General features: G+C 39.0%; 1 protein-coding gene across 1 annotated transcript in view; it reads right to left on the bottom strand.

Annotated features, from left to right (window-relative positions):
• Positions 1 to 20,151, bottom strand: part of LOC145664436 (uncharacterized) — a 169,899-nt gene extending 149,748 nt beyond the window's left edge. The window contains exon 1 of the mRNA XM_081731118.1: positions 19,993 to 20,151. Coding sequence (XP_081587244.1) covers positions 19,993 to 20,062 — 70 coding nt within the window. The 5' untranslated portion in view covers positions 20,063 to 20,151. The remainder of the gene's footprint in view (positions 1 to 19,992) is intronic.
• Positions 20,152 to 20,581: the final 430 nt, after the last annotated feature.

Raw genomic sequence — 20,581 nt, 5'->3', positions numbered from 1 at the left:
CAAACACCAGAGCTGAACGCTCTACCACTGAGCCACCGCGGCCCCAATATTTTAGAATAATTTGAGTGAAAACTGAAAACGACTCAACTGTCTATGTCTTTTGTGTAAACTCAATTTATATAAATACTTTTCACCTACATTAGAAATACATAATAACGGCATCAAACTTCAAGTTATTTGAAATAAGTACGAAATCACTCTCAGTTGTGAATATAGATTATTTATTGTTGTATAATGTTATATCGTTGAATCCTAGATATGCCGTATACCTAAGGGGGCTATAAGTTATATTGATAAACAATTATTCAACGTATAAACATCCACCTATGAAATCAAACTTGCGGTCACATGCGCTAAGTTTTTGTCAATGTCATGAAAATGTTATTTCAATATTAATTTTATAAGTACACATTAAAAATTTCCAACGGATGCTTGAACCTCAGAACCAAGGCCATACACATGTAGTCGGCACCTATGGTGTACGGAATTGCCGATGTTCAATACTACATTTCTTAAGTTTTGGAAGAACACCACTAATATGCTTTGAAACGAAATGAAGTATCTAGTTTAACGTCCCACGATTATTACACTGAGGCTAAGGGAAACAGTGGTGATGAGAAATGGTGGAATGAAGAAAGTACGAGGAAACGGGAAAACCCACGCACAGGGTGTTTGTTCACCAAATCTTTATAATCAAGTGTGCAGGTGGGACATAGAGCCCGGTTCCTCCATTTACACCCAGCGTTCTTTTCCTTTGCTTTGAGAGAGCTTGGATTCTCCTTTATTCCAGCGTTTGTGTGCAAAGATTTATATATACATATATATGAGTGTGATGTGTATATAAAATCAAAGGGGGCTTTAGTTTTCCCCTGTATATCGTCCTTTTTTTCTTTCCCTTTTTCCTTCTCTTTTTTGTTATTATTGGTATTATTACTGTTGTTGCTGACGTAGGCGTGGGATAGTTTCATATGACAGCCGCTAGTAAGGGCGTCAGTGGAACAGGAGGGCAACCACCCTCATCCGCACTCTGCATTTCAGATTTTGGGGACGGTAAGACAGTTTTAGAAATCTTTTGATAAGCAAAGTCCAACAGAATAAGCCTGAGGTAATTACACCGAATAAATACGAAGAACATACAGATGATTAAAACTGGGAAGTTGCTTAGGTCCAATTTCCTGAATTTTAAGCAGGCCCGAAACTCGAAAGTAGAGCCACCTTTGAAATCCTTGGGTAAAAAAAAAAATATACAAGAAAGCAATATAGGCCTATAGCTCCTTACGGCCAATGATCAAAATCCGTATTTATTCGGTGCAAGGACTTCAATTTTTAAATGTTGGACTTTGCTAAGCAAAATGTTTCTAAATCTGCATTACTGCCCCAAAAATCTGAAATTCGGGGTAGAAGACGGATGATTTCTAAACGAACGCCCCTATCTAGCGGCAATCATACAAAATTCTAGATTCCTTTTTTTCAGGTAGTTTTTCTTTCTTTCATCTCGGATTCGTGGTTGTGAAAATATGACATTTTACGTCGATGTATTCTTTTGGACACATTCTGCATTTATGTAACGTAATTATGCATCATTGACTATGACATTCGGAGCTTGACTTGTTAATCATTCCAACGCTGCAACATACACAATACAAGTATAATGTTAATATCTTAAATGTATGAGCAAGGAGGGGGAAGGGAAAATTAGCCCTCCTCCCCATTCCGTCAACGCCCTTGTCTAGCGGGGAGGACTACAAGACATTATAAACACACGAGAGTATCAGGGATTTCTCCTTGATAGACCCTACCATCGTACTACTTATATTTCACATCATGATATTGTAAATATTGTTTGTATCTATATCGTTTACATTTATGGTGACGGTTTTAATAAATACCACAAATATATGACACTTGTCATTTTATTAAAATTCTGACTACTTAACGTGACAGTTTATTGTTGCTACATTCAGTAACATAATTAGTATCATATTATTAGTAACATATTAGACAGATTATGGCTCCCCCAGAGGAATCTCTCTCGTGTGGTTCTTAGTGTCTGTGTTCCTCTTTTCACACATATAAGGCACTTTTTTGCTTTGTTAACTCCATTGTGGTCATTTCATTTCTCACATTCTCTTGTCATGCCCACGACTCGCAGTCAGGCTTCTTTCATTCCCTTAAACACACCTCAAGCTCAAAATTCAAACAATATGGCAGGTATCTCTTCCATCATTCCCGATATATACAGTGCGTCCAAGGAACAACGCGCGGATTTATTTTTACAAAATTTTTTGAAGATCGCACTGGTCAATAACTGGGATGACTCAAAATGCATAAAGATTTTCGAAAAGTCCCTTTCTGGACCCGCTCAACATTGGTTCTCCACCCAAAATCTCTCTACCCTTCCCTGGTCAACCGTCCAACAAAAATTCCTAAAACAATTTGGCGACGAACAGGTTCCACGATCTCGCATTCATCAGTATAGGGCTCGAGTTCAACTCCCTAATGAACCACTTTCTCATTACGTTTTCGCAAAGAAATTTCTGGCAGATCAGGCATACACGCAATTAGATTTTCAGGAGTTTCTTTTAGAATGCGTGTCGAGTATGACACCCGAGAACATACGTTGGTTTGGCACTCGCACCATATCTGACTATCCCACATTTATTGATGAGGTTACAACCTTAGAACGCACTCAGCTCATGGCCCAAAAGCGAGAAACGGACTCTTCCTTTTCACGCCAAACTTCAGATGTCCCAACTTCTAGCGCCATTCAAGAACTAACTCATCAAGTTTCACAGTTACAGCTTCATCTCAACACCCTTTCAAATTCTCAACCTACCTCTGTTCATTTCGCTCCTACCCGTTCTCGTTCTCCTAGTCCTCACAATCACAACACCCTCTCTCCTAACCATAAATCCCTTCCCTTTCCACGGTCCCTCTCACCCCATCCGCCGTCCTCCTGTCTCCAACATTCTCATTCCACCAATCCGACCTCTTCTTCTTCTAACTCGTGTACTCATTGCTCCACACACCCATATCATTGTTGTCAATGTACCGCCTTCTCTCATTGTCAAACTGTCCCTCAGTCTCCCCCAACTCGTAACACTCCACGAAATGATCACAATAACGACTCTCGTAAAGGCAAGAACAATAAGCGTTTTAATAAGCATTCTTCCCAACCCCAAAACGTCTATACTACACAACAGCCAACCATACCCATTCCCCCATATCCATTCTATCATCCCTTTTTTCAATATCCTACCCCTACCCACCTACCCTCACTCCCCTCCCCTTCCCCTGTCTCCACAAACTCTCGTACCAATAAACCAAAAAACGCCAAAAATTAGCGCGAGAGCGCACCAGTCTCCTCGCGCTTAATTCTCCCTCATCCCCTTCTTCCCCTCCCTCTTCCTCAGATTACCTCCAATTACCGTTGCACTTCAAAGGCAAATTACCTTACGTAAAAGCCCGTTGCATGACCAAGGATGTTTTCTTTTGCCTTGACTCTGGTGCTGAAGTCAGTCTCTTTCCAGCCGACCAACTCGACCCTTCGGTTCGTACTTTTAAGCTTCACACGGTTCTAAATGGTCTTTCATCATCTCCGGTACATCTCTCCCGTGCTACCATTCTCAACTTAAATTTTAATGGTCATCAATACTCTGTACTTTTTCGTTTGGTTCCTTTCAAAAACTTTCCTGCTATCCTTTCCAGTAAATTTCTTCAAGACCATCAAGCAACCCTTGATTTTGACAAAGGCATCCTATCATTACGTCATCTAGGTCGCATGCCTCCAGCCGATAATGCAATACACAGCGTTAATACAAACACATTTCACTTTTTCAAAAAACATCCCACTCCTCACATTGTTTTTCAAGCACGTAGGAGACTTGTCATACCACCCCGTTCAGCTAAAGCAGTTCCTCTCAAGGTTAACGGTCACTTTCCAAATACATCCTTCCGGCTACATACTCCTATCTTACGAAACTTAAGTAACTGTTATATGACGCATGCTGTTGTTTCCATAGATAACCTTGTTTTGCCACTTGCAAACGTCTCGTCTCGTCCCCAGATTATAAAGGCCAATACTCCCATTGTTATTGGTTCTATATTTTCACCACCGGAACAAAACACTAACGCTTACACCATCAGACAGGTTCATTTTCCCACGGACGAAAACGCTTCACGACACAAAGCACAACGCCTTAAAGAAATCGGTCATCTCATTGACATTAACAAATTTCACTTTTCCCCTGACATGAACGAACATCAAACTGCTCAAATGAAGGCGCTACTTTCTGAATATGCTTTTCTTTTTCAATGGCACGACAATGATTTTACAAAAATACCCACCTTTTCGGCCACGTTAGACTTAGAATCAGACGTTCCCTTTCAGTCCCCCCAATTCGTCATTCCACACAGACTTAGACCGCGAGCAAGAGAGCTCGTCCTGCGCCTCATTAATCAAGGAGTGTTTGAACAATCAGATTCTCAGTATAGAAATAACATATTATTTGTTTTAAAACCAAATTCCAAAACTGAGCTAAGGGCCGTTTTTGATCTCAGGGGCCTTAACTCCCGTTCCAGAACAATAGCTTCTCCTTTAGAAGATATACAGGACGTTCTAGAGTCTCTTTCTGACTCAGTTTGGTTCAACTCCTTTGATTTACACTCCAGTTTCTATCAATTAGACTTAGATCCCAAGGACAGACCGGCCACTGCGTTCTCCATTAAGGGTCTTTCTCTCCCTTTCAATCACCTTCAGTTGACATCTGTTCCTCAGGGTTTCAAAAATGCCTCCATTTTACTTCAACAAGCTCTTCAAACCATTTATAGGGACATCTTCCCCAACAATATTACATCATTCGTTGACGACATGTATGTCCACGCAGATTCATTCGATCAGATGATGATTGTGCTTCGTGCCTTCTTTCAGCAAGCCGCCAAACATTCTCTGCTCTTTAACATTAAAAAATCAGTTCTCGGATCAAAAAGAATTAAATGTTTAGGCCATATTATTGACAATCACACTCTACAACCTGACCCTGATAAGATTTCGGCTTTAGCTCAGGCACCCAGACCGGCCACTCTCAAAAGCCTCAAAAGCTGGTTAGCCAGTGCAAATTTTTTCCGACGTTTTTTCAAAAATTTTTCCATCATTCTTGCACCCCTTTATCAGGCTCTGTCAAACAATCCTAAAAAGCTCATCTGGACTCCTGAGCGCGTTCAAGCGTTTGAAACAATGCAGAAACTTCTAACCTCACCCCCCGTACTTGCTCTATATTCAACCCGCAATACACACCACATTCTCATGACAGACGCCGCATCAGTAGGCGTCGGGGCGGTGTTATTACAGAAAGATCTCACTACTAACGTTGTGCAACCTGTTTGCTATGTCTCTTCCAGACATCCCAAAACCGTTTCCCCCCTTCCCATCTTCCATCAAGAATTATATGCAGTGTACTTTTCTCTTCGGAAATTAGAAAAATATTTGTTAGGCCACCATTTCACCCTAGTTACTGACAATATTTCTCTTCTTGCCGTTCGGAAAACAATTGTTCCATCCCCAAAAATTTTGAGATGGTTAAACTACATTAATATATTTGACTTTACAATCAAACATGCAAAAAGCCATCAGAACCCCATAGCTGATTATCTTAGTAGGCATCCTGCTCCTCTTACGCAAGACACGATAGACATGGACAATGAAGTTGTGCCTGATTCTGTACTTCTAACTATCGATAACAACTTGGATCTATCTCGCCTACAGGGTGAAGATAAATTCTTCTCCAAAATTATCGAGACTCTTAACAAACGAGACGAGACAGATCCTTCATTCCAACGTCTCAACAAACAATACGTTATTCAGAAAGGCATACTTTACAAAAAACTGTACCGAGTACCTAACTCTCGATTACTGCTCTGCGTACCCGATAGTCTTAAACCAGCTTTATTCGATGAGTATCATGACTCAATGACTCACATAGGTTTTACCAAGATGTATTGGATGTTGCGATACAAGTATTTCTTTCCGCGCCTAAAATCATGGCTAGCTCAGAAACTTAAATCATGTAAAGGCTGCGCCATCTTTAAACGCAATTACATGCCTAATAACCCCACAATTCAGCGTTTTCCTCAGTCAGGCCTATTTGAAACCTTTTCTTTGGACCTAGCAGGCAAGCTAATACCCAGCGATCCCGAAGGTTTCCAATACTTTTATGCAGCTACGGACCACTGTACTGGATTCACCATTACTCATCCCATAACAACTCCAAACAGCGACAACTTCATCAATTTCATCACAAACCATATCATTCTTCCATATAATACTCCTCGCACAATCTACTTAGATCTTCAGAGTTCACACCGGTCTACCGTATCGTTAAACTTTCTCAAGTCTCTTAACATAACAGTTAAGTACGGCCTACCCTATCAACATCGTTCTCTAGGCACAGTCGAACAAAGATTAGGCTCCTTGCAAACGAGTCTCAAATTTCTGTGCCAAGACAACCAGAAATTTTGGCCTCGCTTCCTTGCGCATGCCACTGCGGCTCTGAATAAATCACCCTTAACTTCCATTGGTCTCTCTCCTCATTTTCTCCTCTATGGCGTTCATCCCACCTTACCATTAGACAATTTGCTACATGTTCAACAAGAAACTTTGAATACTAATGATCGCCTACTTGCACTCAAAGAAATGAGGGACCTCGTTGAATTTCGAAAACACCAAGTTTTCACTGATCTGAAGAAGCGCATTGAGAAGGTCAAAAATCCAACACAGTTCTTCCCTGACAGTTTAGTTATGGTCTTAGATACCTCAACAAAACCTAACACTTGTAAGCCATTATCCCGTCTTTATAAGGGACCCTACAAAGTGATTTCGAATGTCTCGGCTGATGAGTATCTTCTAGATATTGATGGGAAGCCAACGGTCATTGCTAAGACCCGTTTGAAACTGTACATCCCACCTACAAACCCAGACCCCGAATTTGAGTATAAGTACAAGCGCTTCCTCAGTACCTCTAAATAGGATCCGACCACACATTACTTCAAAACCCAACTACCAATTACATTTCACGTTATGTTTTGATTATCTAATTTAACGTTCCTAGTGAAACATGATCCCTTTCTGTAGTACCACACTGGCAAAACTTCCGACTTTGTCTCTCGTTATGCCATAATTACAGATACAGGTAGGCAACACACATTACAGGCAATATTTCTCCCGTGCGGCATTTTTTTTTCTTCCGATAGTTCATTATTATTGCATATGCTTCGTCTCCTGTTTTAGGCAACCCGCTGTACATGCACTATTTCTCCCGTGCAACGACTCCTAGTTACGCTCATAACAACCTCTACGCTTTTCCTTCTCATAAGCAATATACCGGCATCATTCATTATTCACGTCATTTTCTTTCCTAGGCGCGTAAGGAAAGACTCTCCATCTCATTTCCTTCTTGCGTCCTTTTTTGGGGACGGCTGGTCCGACCCCACTTGATATCACTAAGGTCGCTAGGACGAAATGCTTTCTCTCATCCATACACAATTTTTTTTTGGTACTTACCTCATACTCTGTCCTCCGCCATTTTCATTCCTCGTTCCACATATCTTAACAAATCCTCTCATTATGATAATAATAAAACACAAAACCACCACTACACATTCGCGAACGGCACACATTAATTGCCATTGCTACTCGCGTCTCCATTTTTTTTCTTAACACCCGTATACAAGCTCCTTTTCCTCACGACTGGCAACCTCACGCAGTTTCTCCCGAATCATTTGTCTTCCAGGTCAACTTACGGTACCTTGGCCAGGAATAAACTACGTCTCACTAATATATATATATATATATATATATTTTCCTTCTGTCCTACTTAATGGCAAATTCACTCTTCATTTCTATACTTCTTCTACTATAACGGAATCTTTCGCTATCCACGACCATACTTCCGTACACAGCACACACAGTAATAGTAAACATGATCATAAAAAAAAAATCAATAAATAAATAAATAAATAAAAATAAAATAAGGGGCTCGCCTCTTACAATTTTTTTTTCTCTCTTTTCTTTTAGCATCCTCTTCTTTCTGGTTATACCCGGTGTTGCAGCTGGCGACTTTATTCCCATATCTTTATACATTGCAATCCCCCTCATCTTTCTCTTCTTTATCATTGGTGGCTTCTTTTACATCAAGTTTTTTTTAACTCATAAATTTCGTCGCTCCTTTACCCACCCAACGCCTACCAGCCACACTTACACCGTATCTTACACACCTCCCGCTGCTCCGAACCCAATCTATCTTCCTCTTTTTCATACCAATAACGTCACACACCCCGGAATCTCCGTATCTCCCTAAAGATTGATCAGGTGCCTTCTTCATTACAGTTCGCCATTATACATATTTTTACATTATCCCTTTTGTTCCTTGTACGTTACTTTTGCAATTATCTCTTCTCCCTCTTTTCTTTCTTTTAGTCCTTTAAAAAAAAAATAGGTTTTCACAATGGTCTTTAACAAGTAATTCAGTGCCTCCTGTCATGTAATTTCTTTTCCGCATCCGGCCTATTTTCACAAACGCACCTGGGCTACCCATCATCTTGCTACCCGTTTCCATGGATGATGCCTACCAAGTCGCAGTTTCCTTTTCTGGATGATGGACCTCTCCAAGTTGGCACCCCTGCTACTCGTACACGACGCGGAATTCGACAATATCCAAAAGTACTTTTTGTCTTCTTTTGATGTCGCGAATCACCTACTGAAGTATTTGAATTACCTCCCGTTACACCCTGTATATGGTTAGGAGTGATTTCAGGGAGAAATATCTAACAATGAAAGAATTCCGGGACAGGGTTTTGTGGAGAACACTTATCAGAAACGTCGATCCCATGTAAGTGGGAATAGACGGAGAGAAAGAAGAGTATGCCCATTCAACCTCACCCGACTCAATCAATGATGATATGATTACAATTTCTACGGCATGAGTAACTTGCTTTAATGTAGATGATAGAAAGCAAATTATTATAGTGAAGTTTTACAATGTAGTGAAATTAAAGAAAAAAACTTTCGAATTCTCTTTACTTGCTCTATATCCAGATAAGCCTTTAGACTTAAGATATGCTCTGCGGCATCACTTACATCCTTTCCACAGAAATATGTCTCCGGGTTGCTTTTAGTGGGTCTAAGTTAAAGGACTTTTCAAAGTATATTTACTTAGTTAATATTGCACATACAAAAGAAAGAAAGAAATACTGTATTTATTTATTTATTCCACAAGCTGTTATTATAAATTAAAATACTGAAAATTCTCACTTAATTTAGAAATTCCCCTAGTTTTAAGTCTGTTTTTATTTTTTATTTTTTGTTTTTGTTTTCGTTTTATTTTATTTGATTGATCCTAATGAAATGACCAAACGAAGAGCGTTATTTCCAGAAATAATACAAATTACACTACCTGGTTAATAAAAATATTCGCCGTCTGTAACAGAGATGGAGTGGGTCAGTGGGTCGGTAGGTCAAGTTTTCTGAGTGGGTCAGTGGATCATGGGTCAACAGCATGTGACCCACTGTGACCCACCACCCACCGTGACCCACTGCGACCCACCACCCACCATGACCCACTGTGACCCACCACCCACCATGACCCACTGTGACCCACCACCCACCATGACCCACTGTGACCCACCACCCACCATGACCCACTGCGACCCACCACCCACCATGACCCACTGCGACCCACCGACTCAGTACGATCTACCGACCCTCTCTGCTCACTGCATTGTAGACAATATCTTCTGAAGACTGGTAAATTTGTCTCCGTTTTACTTTCAAGACCTTCATTTCCCTTCCTTTTCCACTTGTTTCTGTCTACTTACCTGAGGCGAGTATATCTAACCAAGTGAAAAAGGAACTTCAGGCACTTTTGGATATTGATATTTTTAATTGTAATAATAGCAATAGGACTTACACTACAACTTGGCTTTCGAGACCTGTGAGTTTTTAGAGCTAACTACTGGAAAAATACATTTTTGAATCACTGTAATATATAAAAAAATGCATGTAACTATGTGTGCCTGATCATCACGGTCAAATTGCAAAGTCAAATGAAATTACTTTTGGTATATAGTTCGGCCTTAATCCAAATTGGGATGTTATATTGCTTTTATTATAATGCATAATATCCTAAGGAGGTAGTGAGGATCCAAATTTTTGCGAAAAAAAAAGTGAGTATCTCGCAAGCCGTTAAACTTACGGAGCTGAAATTCAGTGTACTAACTCTTTATCGAAAATAAACAGAATGTGTCCTAGCAATTTTAAAATTCTCCTTTATGTGGGGGAGGGGCACTTTTCTATATATGGAAAATTGGTAGTGAGTTGGTTTGTAAAAATTAGGGATGGGCACGAGCGAGTTCGAGCGATTTTTCTTTGAAACTCGACTCGACTCGAAACAGACATGTTTGAACTGGACTCGAGAACTCGGCTCGAAAAATTTCCTCCAACTCGACTTGAATTTGGTTCGAGTTTCGAGTCGAGTCAAAACGAGCCTAATCGTGTGTGTAATTCAAGTACTCTCTTCAAGTATTATACATACAAATACAATTATTATCAATGACACTTCTTCTTCTTCTTCTTCTTCTTCTTCTTATTATTATTATTATTATTATTATTATTATTATTATTATTATTATTATTATTATTATTATTATTATTAATATAAGGACCGCCGTAGCTCATTGGTAGAGCGTTCACCTCTGGGGGTCCCGGGTTCCATCTCTGCTCCCGCCAAGTGAAACTTGTGGTGGACGAACACTGTCTGCATGGGTTTTCTCGGGGCCCGCCCATTTCCTCCCACTTTCTTCGTTCCACCATTTCATTCATTTTTCATCATCACCATCTCCTTTAGCCTAGCCGACATAAGACTGGGACGTAAAACTCAAAGATTTATTACTATTATAGCGTTTTTGCTTCGCAATCGGAAGGTCCCATGCTCGAATCCAGAGTTCAGTATCCTGACTGAGGTTTTCCAGGGTTTTCCTCAGTTACACCAGGTCAATGTTGAGATGGTACCTTAAAATACAGACCCTGGCCGCCATCCTTCCACTTCATTTCCCAATGTTGTTATTATTGTTGATTTGAGTGCTCCAGTGTAAAATGGCCTCTGAGATTGTATCTGGTAGCTTAGTAATAAATATATATATCGTTCACTTAATTCTGCAAAAGATGACTGATGGTAGGCATGAAGTCATACGTTTCCAGGTACATATACAATTCCTAAGAGACCACCACTTTTACGATACTTTTTCGATACGAGACAGACACAAACTTTGTCTCCTAGACTATTGTCGTGGTCTGTATATGAGTAACTTTAAGACACAATCTATGCTACATTCGCGAAATGTTCTCTCGGTATTCGTGTAAAATTGATTCAAATGCGAAGTTCTCCGCGGCCCAATGCATATTGCACTAATTTTAACGGCCCATATGTCATTTGCATATTTATGGGCCTTCATATATCCGGAATTCAATCATACACTACTATAACGCTCGGGAACAAATATTTTTTACACTAGTTTCTTTAGATGGAACTGGATATGAATGTGGGTATATACAACAAAAAATTGGATCAAGAATTCGATCAAAGAATTGTTTTGAATGAATATTAGTCTAGTAGTACTTTACTAAGTAAATAAGCAGAACGATATGGAGAGATTTGGATCGGATAAGCACAACAGTAGCTTGTGATTGAAGAAGACAAAATTATGTATCTAACACTGCTGTCAGAAATAAGATAAAGTATGAATAATGATAATATATTGTAGATATTCACTATTATTATTATTATTATTATTATTATTATTATTATTATTATTATTATTATTATTATTATTATTATTATTATTATTAATTTCAGCACGCAAAGTGTCACACATGTAAATATTTCGTGAAAGCAGAGAAATGAACTTGTTTTTCCGATTGCCTTTGTAAATAGCTGTGGGATTCTTTCTGTTATTTGAGGAGTGTCTGCAAATTTTGACTACCATAGCTTTGCTCAAATAAATGACACACTGCCGCAGAAAAGTAATATTGTTCTTCTCCTATTTTTATTGCCTACTATAAAAAAGGAAAGAGCTTAAAACTATTCAGTAAAGAAAAGTCTGAACCCCTGTAGGGAGGGACCTCTGATTACAGATTCCGTTTGGTGGTAACTTGTTTACTTGCAGAGTTGCAGGGCTGTTGAACAATAAACCACGCGTGTTCCGTTGCAGTCCAGTCCTGTAAGAACGTTTGCCTCCAATGAATAAGATAAAAGAGAATTTCCGGCCATACAAAATATGAAGAAGCGAAGTCATCACTTTATTTACCATGATATGTGGGGGGGGGGCGTAGCTCAGTAGTAAAGCGTTCACCTCCGGTGCTTGGGGTCCCTGGTTCGATCCCCGCTCGCGCCGTGTGGACTTTGTGGTGGACAAACACCGTGCTCGTGGGTTTTCTCGGGATTCTCCCGTTTCCTCACACTTTCTTCATTCCACCATTTCATTCATCTCTCATCATCACCGTCTCCTTTAGCCTAACCGGCAAAACCGCGGGACATAAAACTTAAAGATTTCAGCTCGTTTTTACCATGATACGAGAGGATTTAGCTAACATCATGATAATTGTCACTTCTGGTAAAATTAAGTTATTAGGTGGACTGGATTGGTATTAAACCACAAGGGAAACTTGTTTGGTATGTGTCATTGTATCGAATTGCATAGGAATGATGAACTTTCTTTTCATACTTACTCGAAATTCAGAAAATGTGGCATACAATTATGTTTCCACGAGCTGCCCATATTATACAAATAACAACGTTGTTATCCAGAATAGGCTTTTTATAATATTGGTAATAATAATAATAATAATAATAATAATAATAATAATAATAATAATAATAATAATAATAATAATAATAATAATAATAATATGTAGAAACTAGATGACGATTATTCTTCTCGCAAGAAATTCTAAATATGAGGAATTTAAAAATACCATAGGAAAATTATAAAGCTAAAGACAATATAGGAATATTACTAAAGAGTATTATGAAGATAAAGTTAAGTATGATTTCTTTTGTAACTAGAATTCTTTATAATGATTGATACTAACAGAAAAACAGACTAATAAAGCAATATGTTAATACTGAAAAATTAGTAATTTCTCCATATAGCCTACTAGCAGCGTTCACCCCGCTTCGCTGGGGTCACCCCGGAACGCAATAAACTTTGTTACTTAGATAATTTTTACTTTTTCGCTTTCAAGTGATATGATAAAAACCATAGAAGATTGCAGTAAATGTTAACATTATATCGCCTGTCATTTATGTTAACCCGCCGAGTGACACGGTCATGTGGGTTGCATATAAATACGGTTAGATTTAGCTATGATGAGCTAACAAAGGATTTCTACGTTATGGACACTTGAATGGTCAATTATCTCAAGACACTGGTAATTGAAAATTAAAGTGATATGATAAAAACCATCTAGGGTCCAAATCTTAATAACCCCCCAAAAATGAAAGAAATTGGTTCAGCCGTATTAGCGTGATGAGCTAACAAAGGATTTGTACGTTCTCTTTTATATATATAGATGATAAGATATTCAGAAAAGTGATCAATTTTGAATTATCCCTTTTATTAATCATTCATAATGGAAGCCATTTCAACACAGCTATACACAGTCACATATATAAAGACAAGGAGATGTAAAATATTGGAAAATATGGTAAACTATGGAAAATATGGTATTACTAGTATTCATAACGTGAGAGCTGCTTCAACATGGCTATAGCATAAACGTGTATACCACGAGATAAATTGATGCCCACATCAATTTGATTAAAGAGGGGTTACATGAGACACATCATGTATAGGCCTATATCCATCTTAGAATACCCCGGCAACCCTGTTATTTTTCTGTTCTGGAGTTAGCAGTTATCTGAATCACCGCGGTGCTCCGCCCGGGTTTAGGGTTGTCAACGGATCGAGTGGCTCGGTTTACAGCTCATCTACTATCGAGCCGAACCGAGAAATGAACCGAGTCAACACCTCACCTAATCGAGACGGCAAAAGCCGATGGCTCACCTGAGCCGAACCGAACCGATTCGGTGGCTCGTCCCGAACGAGTCGGCTCAGGCCATCGGCTCATCCCAACCGAGCCGGCTCGAGCTATTTGCTCAGTTGAACCGAGCCGAGCCCGTTGACATCAGTACCCGGGTTGGGCTTCTGCTTAGGTTCAGAAATACGACCGTGCAGGTCTCATCCTTGATGGTAAAAACTACAGTATATACATATATTGGTGCTCATGACATTTCAGGCTGTCCTTTTATTTAAAAAAAAAAAATCTATTGTGGTCTCGTTATCGAGACGAGATGAGATGTGAGCAACACTAAAAGTATTCCACAGTACGGCTTACATTTCTCATGGCTTTCGCTTTACAGTTTAATCAGGCCATGATTTCAAATCGAGCTAAAACGAGCTAAACGAGCGAGCCATGTACCAAACTCGACTCGACTCGAAACTCGATCTCAAAAACAGTAACTCGGCTCGAAACTTGACTCGAGAAAACAACCTCTGACACGGCTCGAAACTCGACTCGAATTCGAGTCGAGTAGAGTTTCAGCTCGACTCGTGCCCATCTGTAGTAAAAATCATCGAAAACGATCGATGTTATTTAAGAAAAACAATCAGAAACAAAAAAAATACAGTGCTTGGCTTCATATATCCATTGCTTTCTGTTATAATAATTGCTGATGCTTATGTTTACGGTATTATATGGAGCGCTTACATCACAGGGCAATCAACCCTTAAAGTTGTGAGAAAAATAGGCATAAAATTTGTACTTAAGCTTAATTACACGGAAATTTTAAGTTTAGATTGTACGCATAATTGTATGGAAAATTTTACACCTTTTTTTCCTTTACGTTGGTCTACTTACTTTGATTTGGAACTTTGAAATTTCATCCTTTTTTTCCACTGAAAAGTATTGATAATTCAACAAGGAAATAATTATATTATGATAATTTAATTTAAATTCATCGTAATTTGGCACATGGCAAACAGCAGTGTGGTAATTGAAGGGGAAGGAGGGAAATTCCCATTCACCTCTGAACACTTTCCAGGAACCTCGTTCCCTTTCGCTTTCTAGACGGGGTAGGGAACTTGGTAATGGAACCTTCATGTGTAATTACAAAAATTAAATTTATAAACAAATAAGAAATCATCAGTTTATCAGGCTTTAATTGATAATTTATTCACAAGATTCCCTATCGAAGGCGTGGTAGATGAAGTTTCTGTTTACCATGAGTCGACATTGCCAACTGACATGGTCGATATGGAAAAGATGTTGTATGGTGATGGAGAGATGATACTTCTTGCTGAGTATTTCAAACCTGACCAAGAAAAATCGTTATCAGACTTAAGTCTAACAAGCAGATTGTCGATGAGAAGTTGCAGAAATCGGGTAGAAGTATTATCAATTTCCACGACAGAGTGCGAACAGGGATTTCCCCTTATGAATTTACAGATGACTGATATTAGAAATAGACTAAGTGCTCAAACATTGTCTAACTTGTTGCTCATCAATGTTAATGACCCACCGCTAGACAAGCTCGAAATAGACGAGCTAGTTATTTCTTGGTTGAAGGATGGACATCATTCCGCTGGGGACGATTTACCACGAAAAAGTTATCAACAGGAAATAAATCCGATTTCAGATTTGTTTTAAGGTGGAAAATTACGAGTTACGGAAAATGTATACTTGTATTACTAATGGCTTATTTATGTTATTCAACTTTGTACCTAATTTTTAATAAGTCTCTTCTTTGCTTTAGGTAAACTACTTTGAATAAATATTCATAATAATTGAAATTATGCATATTTGTAACTTAAATTTAACGTGGTGTTTTAGTGATTACACAAACTACAATTATGAGCATGCTTTATGGAAATGCTCTCACATAGGGTACCAGAGCACCTTTATACACTATGAAAAACTGATTTTTCAAGTTTTTGGTGAGAAAAATACTGTCAACTGAGAAATCATAACCTTTTCCATATTGTACAGGGATATTTTCCGGCGAATAGAAGTTTCTTTTGGAATGCGTTCAGAAATTAACACTTGCAAGAATACTCTCTTAGTACAAGTATATTTTAGGCACACACTAATTTCCCCCCACCTCGAACTGTTTCAATTTCCTTACTGACAAACACTGTACCATTTTATATCGTAAAGGTTAGATCCACCGTTATTGTATCAGAGTGTTGCTTGAGCGATTGACTAGAAATTCAAACTCCGATTAGTGACAATTTCACACTCTTGTTTTATTGCAAGTGTAAACTCTTTAGTCAGTTCAGAAGAGACCGTGGACCGTGTTCAAAGTTGATGACGATGGATTTTGGTGAGTCAGAGTAGGTCAAAGTGGATGAGAGTGGTTCATGGTGGGTGATAGGTCACGGTGGATGGTGGGTCAGTGGGTCACCGTTGGTGGTGGGTCAGAGTGGGTCATGGTGGGTGGTGGGTCATGATGGGTCACAGTGGGTCATGGTGGGTGGTGGGTCAGAGTGGGTCACGGTGGGTGGTGGGTCACGGTGGGACGTGGGTCAGAGTGTGTCATGGTGGGTGGTGGGTCAGTGTGTTTTGGGTCACGGTGAGTGGTGGGTCAGTGGGTCGTGGGTCACGGTGGGTGGTGGGTCAAGTTTTCATTGACCCACGCCAACTCTGGTAACCACACACTTTAGCCATCTATCAGCCAATTATTGACTTTTATGAAGAAAGAAGTATGGAGCCAGCCTTGCGAAGAAGGTCTCAACTACAGTTCCACTGTGTGATCATCAGGGAAGGTGTTTCCTTGCGAGAAGCGATCAGATGCCCGAAAAAGTGGTAGTCAGCACTAGAGATGTAAGGGGAATACAGTGGGGTTCATACTGCAAATCATGGACAGACTGCACCGTCCTTTGTGTGACATGTGGCCGAGCATTGTCATGCAATATAAGAATATTATGTATATTGAGCATTGCTTCATACTTGGATACCACTTGGCTGTATTTCATGGAGTTCAACACTGTAACGATTTGCACGGATTGTTTCACCTCGCCTGAGAAAGGCGTGATGAATCACTCCCACTACCACCATACCAACAACAACTTCTGTGGTTTAGGAAGCAGCACTGAACTTGATCACGATCCAACGGATATCTTGACCGTTTACAATTATTAAAGCAGATTTATTTGTCATCTAAATCAACAATTCGATACAGGAATCGTTATTTTTTATACTAAGAGAACTGCAGCCCCAAGATGCGATTCTTGTTGGCTTGTACCAACTCATGTAGCACCCGAGTCCAATGTTTTCATTTTACTACATTTTACTAATTAGACAGAGCCCCCAAGAGATACTGGTATAGTGTGCCTAATTTGTCTGCAATTGTACAAATACTTTTCCGAGGGTCTGCTTCCACGTTCTTTAGCAGCTCGTTCGAACATCATGTTAGTAAGTGCCCACGGGGTTCATTTTACAGTGTTGTATCACTGGAACTAAAGGGTCTTTCCTAGTAAGATAGTGAAATCGGCCCTTGATCCAAATTGGGTCGCTATTGACCCAAAAGGTTACCCCTTACCTAAAACAACCTCAAAAAAATTGATCGCTACCCCCTCCCTTTACCGAATTATCGTATCATACATGCTCAAAATTGAATATTTTTAAATTTGAAAATTTCACAGATTGTAGATACTATTTAGATATAAATGTGCATTTTTTTTTTTCAAAATCATCGATGCGTATTTTCTTTAGTTTTTGCGCGTTGAAAATTTCAAAAAATTGTAGAAAAAATTTTGGGGGAACATGTCGCTGACTTTTTGGTTAAAAAATTTGTTATACCCTTACGTACAATATATATTTTTTTCGGGGCCTGAAAGTGATAGCAACATTGTCGAAAAGAAATAAAACTGAAAACAAACGTGTTTTTCGCAGTTTTCTCACCTCGAGGGCCCCTTCAAACAATTCTTTGCCAAAGTTCACAATTTTCATTTCTCTTGAGTCCCTTCCGCTTCTATCGTTCTTCGTCTGCTTCGTTTGTGTCCATTTCGGAATAGGAACACCAAATATATTTCCGTAACAGTGCTTCCACTTGAACCAACACTTGCACAAGAAAGTTACACAGCTCGCGGTAGAGAGTGCTACCGATAGAGAGCACCACTGTGTGTGTGGCCAGTGAAGCAAGAACTGATAGATACGAGGAGCCGACGCGAGGTGTGTGTAACTTCCTTGTGCAAGAGCCTGTTGCAGTGGAAGTACTATTACGGAGATATATTTGGTGTTTCTATTCCGAAACGGACCCAATCGAAGCAGCCAACGAACGACAGAATCGGAAGGAACGCAAGAGAAAGGAAAATTGTGAACTCCGGCAAAAGAATGTTTGAAGGGGCTCTCAGTGAGAAAACTGCGTGAAAAACACGTTTGTTTTGAGTTTTATTTCTTTTCGACGATGTTGGCATCACTTTCAGGCCCCGAAAAAATATATGTTGTGCGTAATGGTATAACAAATTTTTTAACCAAAAAATCAGACATCCCCCCCCCCCACAAAAAATTTACATTTTTTGAAACTTTCAACACGAAAAAAAGAGAGAAAGAAAGCAAATACGCATCGATGATTTTAAAAAGAAATGTACATTTACATCTAGATAGTATCTACAATCTGTGAAACTTTCAAAATTTTTCGACCACCCCCACCAAAATTTAAAAAATATTCAATTTTGAGCATATATGATACGATAATTCGGTAAGGGGAGGGGATAGGGGTCAAAATATTTTTGAGGTAGTGTTAGGTCAAGGGTAACATTTTGTTCAATAGCGACCCAATTTGGATCAAGGGCCGATTTCACTATCTTACTAGGAAAGACCCTTTGACAAACCGACAGTAGATGAAGCATTCCTCGCTATTCCTGGCTCAAATGCATTGTTAATGTCTCTTGCACTTGCTGTATAGAATATCCCAGTTTAATTTCTAAAGTAAAATCACTCAAAATTGTGTTTTGCATTATGCATTTTCACATGACTGCTCAACAACGCACTGCCTCCCGATTTTCCGGGTACTAGAGGCTGTTTGATGGACGTACAGATTTTATAACGTTAGATGTGAGACTTTAGTCCATTCCTGTCTTGTGTTGGTGAGTTCCTACCAAAGTCAAAGTGGACATTTCATTCGCACAACCTAATATTTATGTATTTATTGTAGAGGTCTTTGATTTGTATTATTATTATTATTATTATTATTATTATTATTATTATTATTATTATTATTATTATTATTTACCTTTCTTCTCCGCAACTTAAAAATCTTCTTCAAACTCATGGACACGGTAACATCTTTCAGGTTATGTTTTTCATACGAAAGATATAGCAAAATGCCGGCCATATCTTTCAAAACGGGCGTAACTCTGACTTACGAGCGACATAAAAGTAAATCAAGATAGTATGACTTTACTAATAATCTGAAGATTCTTACTTCCAAACCCAGTAACCGTTTTGGTACTATTGTGCCCATTCTTTCTCATGTATTCCAGCGTGACTTAATCACGAAAAACAACAGAATAAAGTCTTTACAGTATATATCAGAGCTGCATGCTACTTTCATATACTTTGGCTCAGTGGTAGAGCGCTTACCTCTGGTGAATGGGGTCCCTGTTCGATATCTGGCCAAATAAATTTGTGGTGGATAATATCGTGTCCATGAGTTTTCTTGGGTACTCCCGTTTCCTCCTACATTCTCATTCCACCAATTGTTCCATCAACGTTCACTACTCTTAATCATCAGTTTCTCTTAGCCAAGGGCATAATCGTGAAATGTCAAACTGGAAGACTTCATTTCATTTTTTATATATTTACAAAAAACTAATAAATATTATAGACAATATGCATTTTGGATAATTTTAATGCATCTAGGACACAAACTAAGTACTTACCTGGGTTGATAAAAGAGTTTGCTCCAGATAAAATAAAAATAGCAGCAACGAGAATTCTTCTTGCAGCCATGGGTGTTGCTTCTGTTAAACTATACAGGTATTATCCTTGAATTATAATCAGGCGAGTCTATTGCTTATAAGAAAACCTGTCGACCGCTTCGGGCGGTTCTGCCAGCTGCATCGGAGGGCAACAACATATGGGATGTCCAAAACAGAGGTGAATGATCCTGAAGTTCTCCTATTTTAGTTTACATCACTCTAAATCAGTAATAACAAACAAGAAGTTCATGTCCTTTTTAAGCTCTTGAAATATACAGCTCATTGTAATTCTCTCATGAACACGACTTTTGCAGTAGAGTAAAATGCGTAAAGTTTTTTTCATGTAAACAGTACATTACGTATTTTCGTTAAAGATAGTACGCAAAACGATTTAAAATGCCAAAAGCCTTTTTGGATTATGGGTGTAGGGAAGAAGGGAAAAAATTAGCTGGCTAGAACGTAAGAGTATTGAAGAATAGCGGAAAGAAGATGATTAGAGGTAGTTAAAAAGAAAAGAGGTTAGAGCATCATTTGAGAAGAAATCGTATTT

This window comes from Thermobia domestica, chromosome 11 (assembly GCF_964235325.1).
Source record: "Thermobia domestica chromosome 11, izTheDome1.hap1.1, whole genome shotgun sequence".
Taxonomy (NCBI): domain Eukaryota; kingdom Metazoa; phylum Arthropoda; class Insecta; order Zygentoma; family Lepismatidae; genus Thermobia; species Thermobia domestica.
The sequence above is the reverse complement of the archived record's forward strand: the minus strand, read 5'-3'. Positions and strand labels throughout refer to the sequence as shown.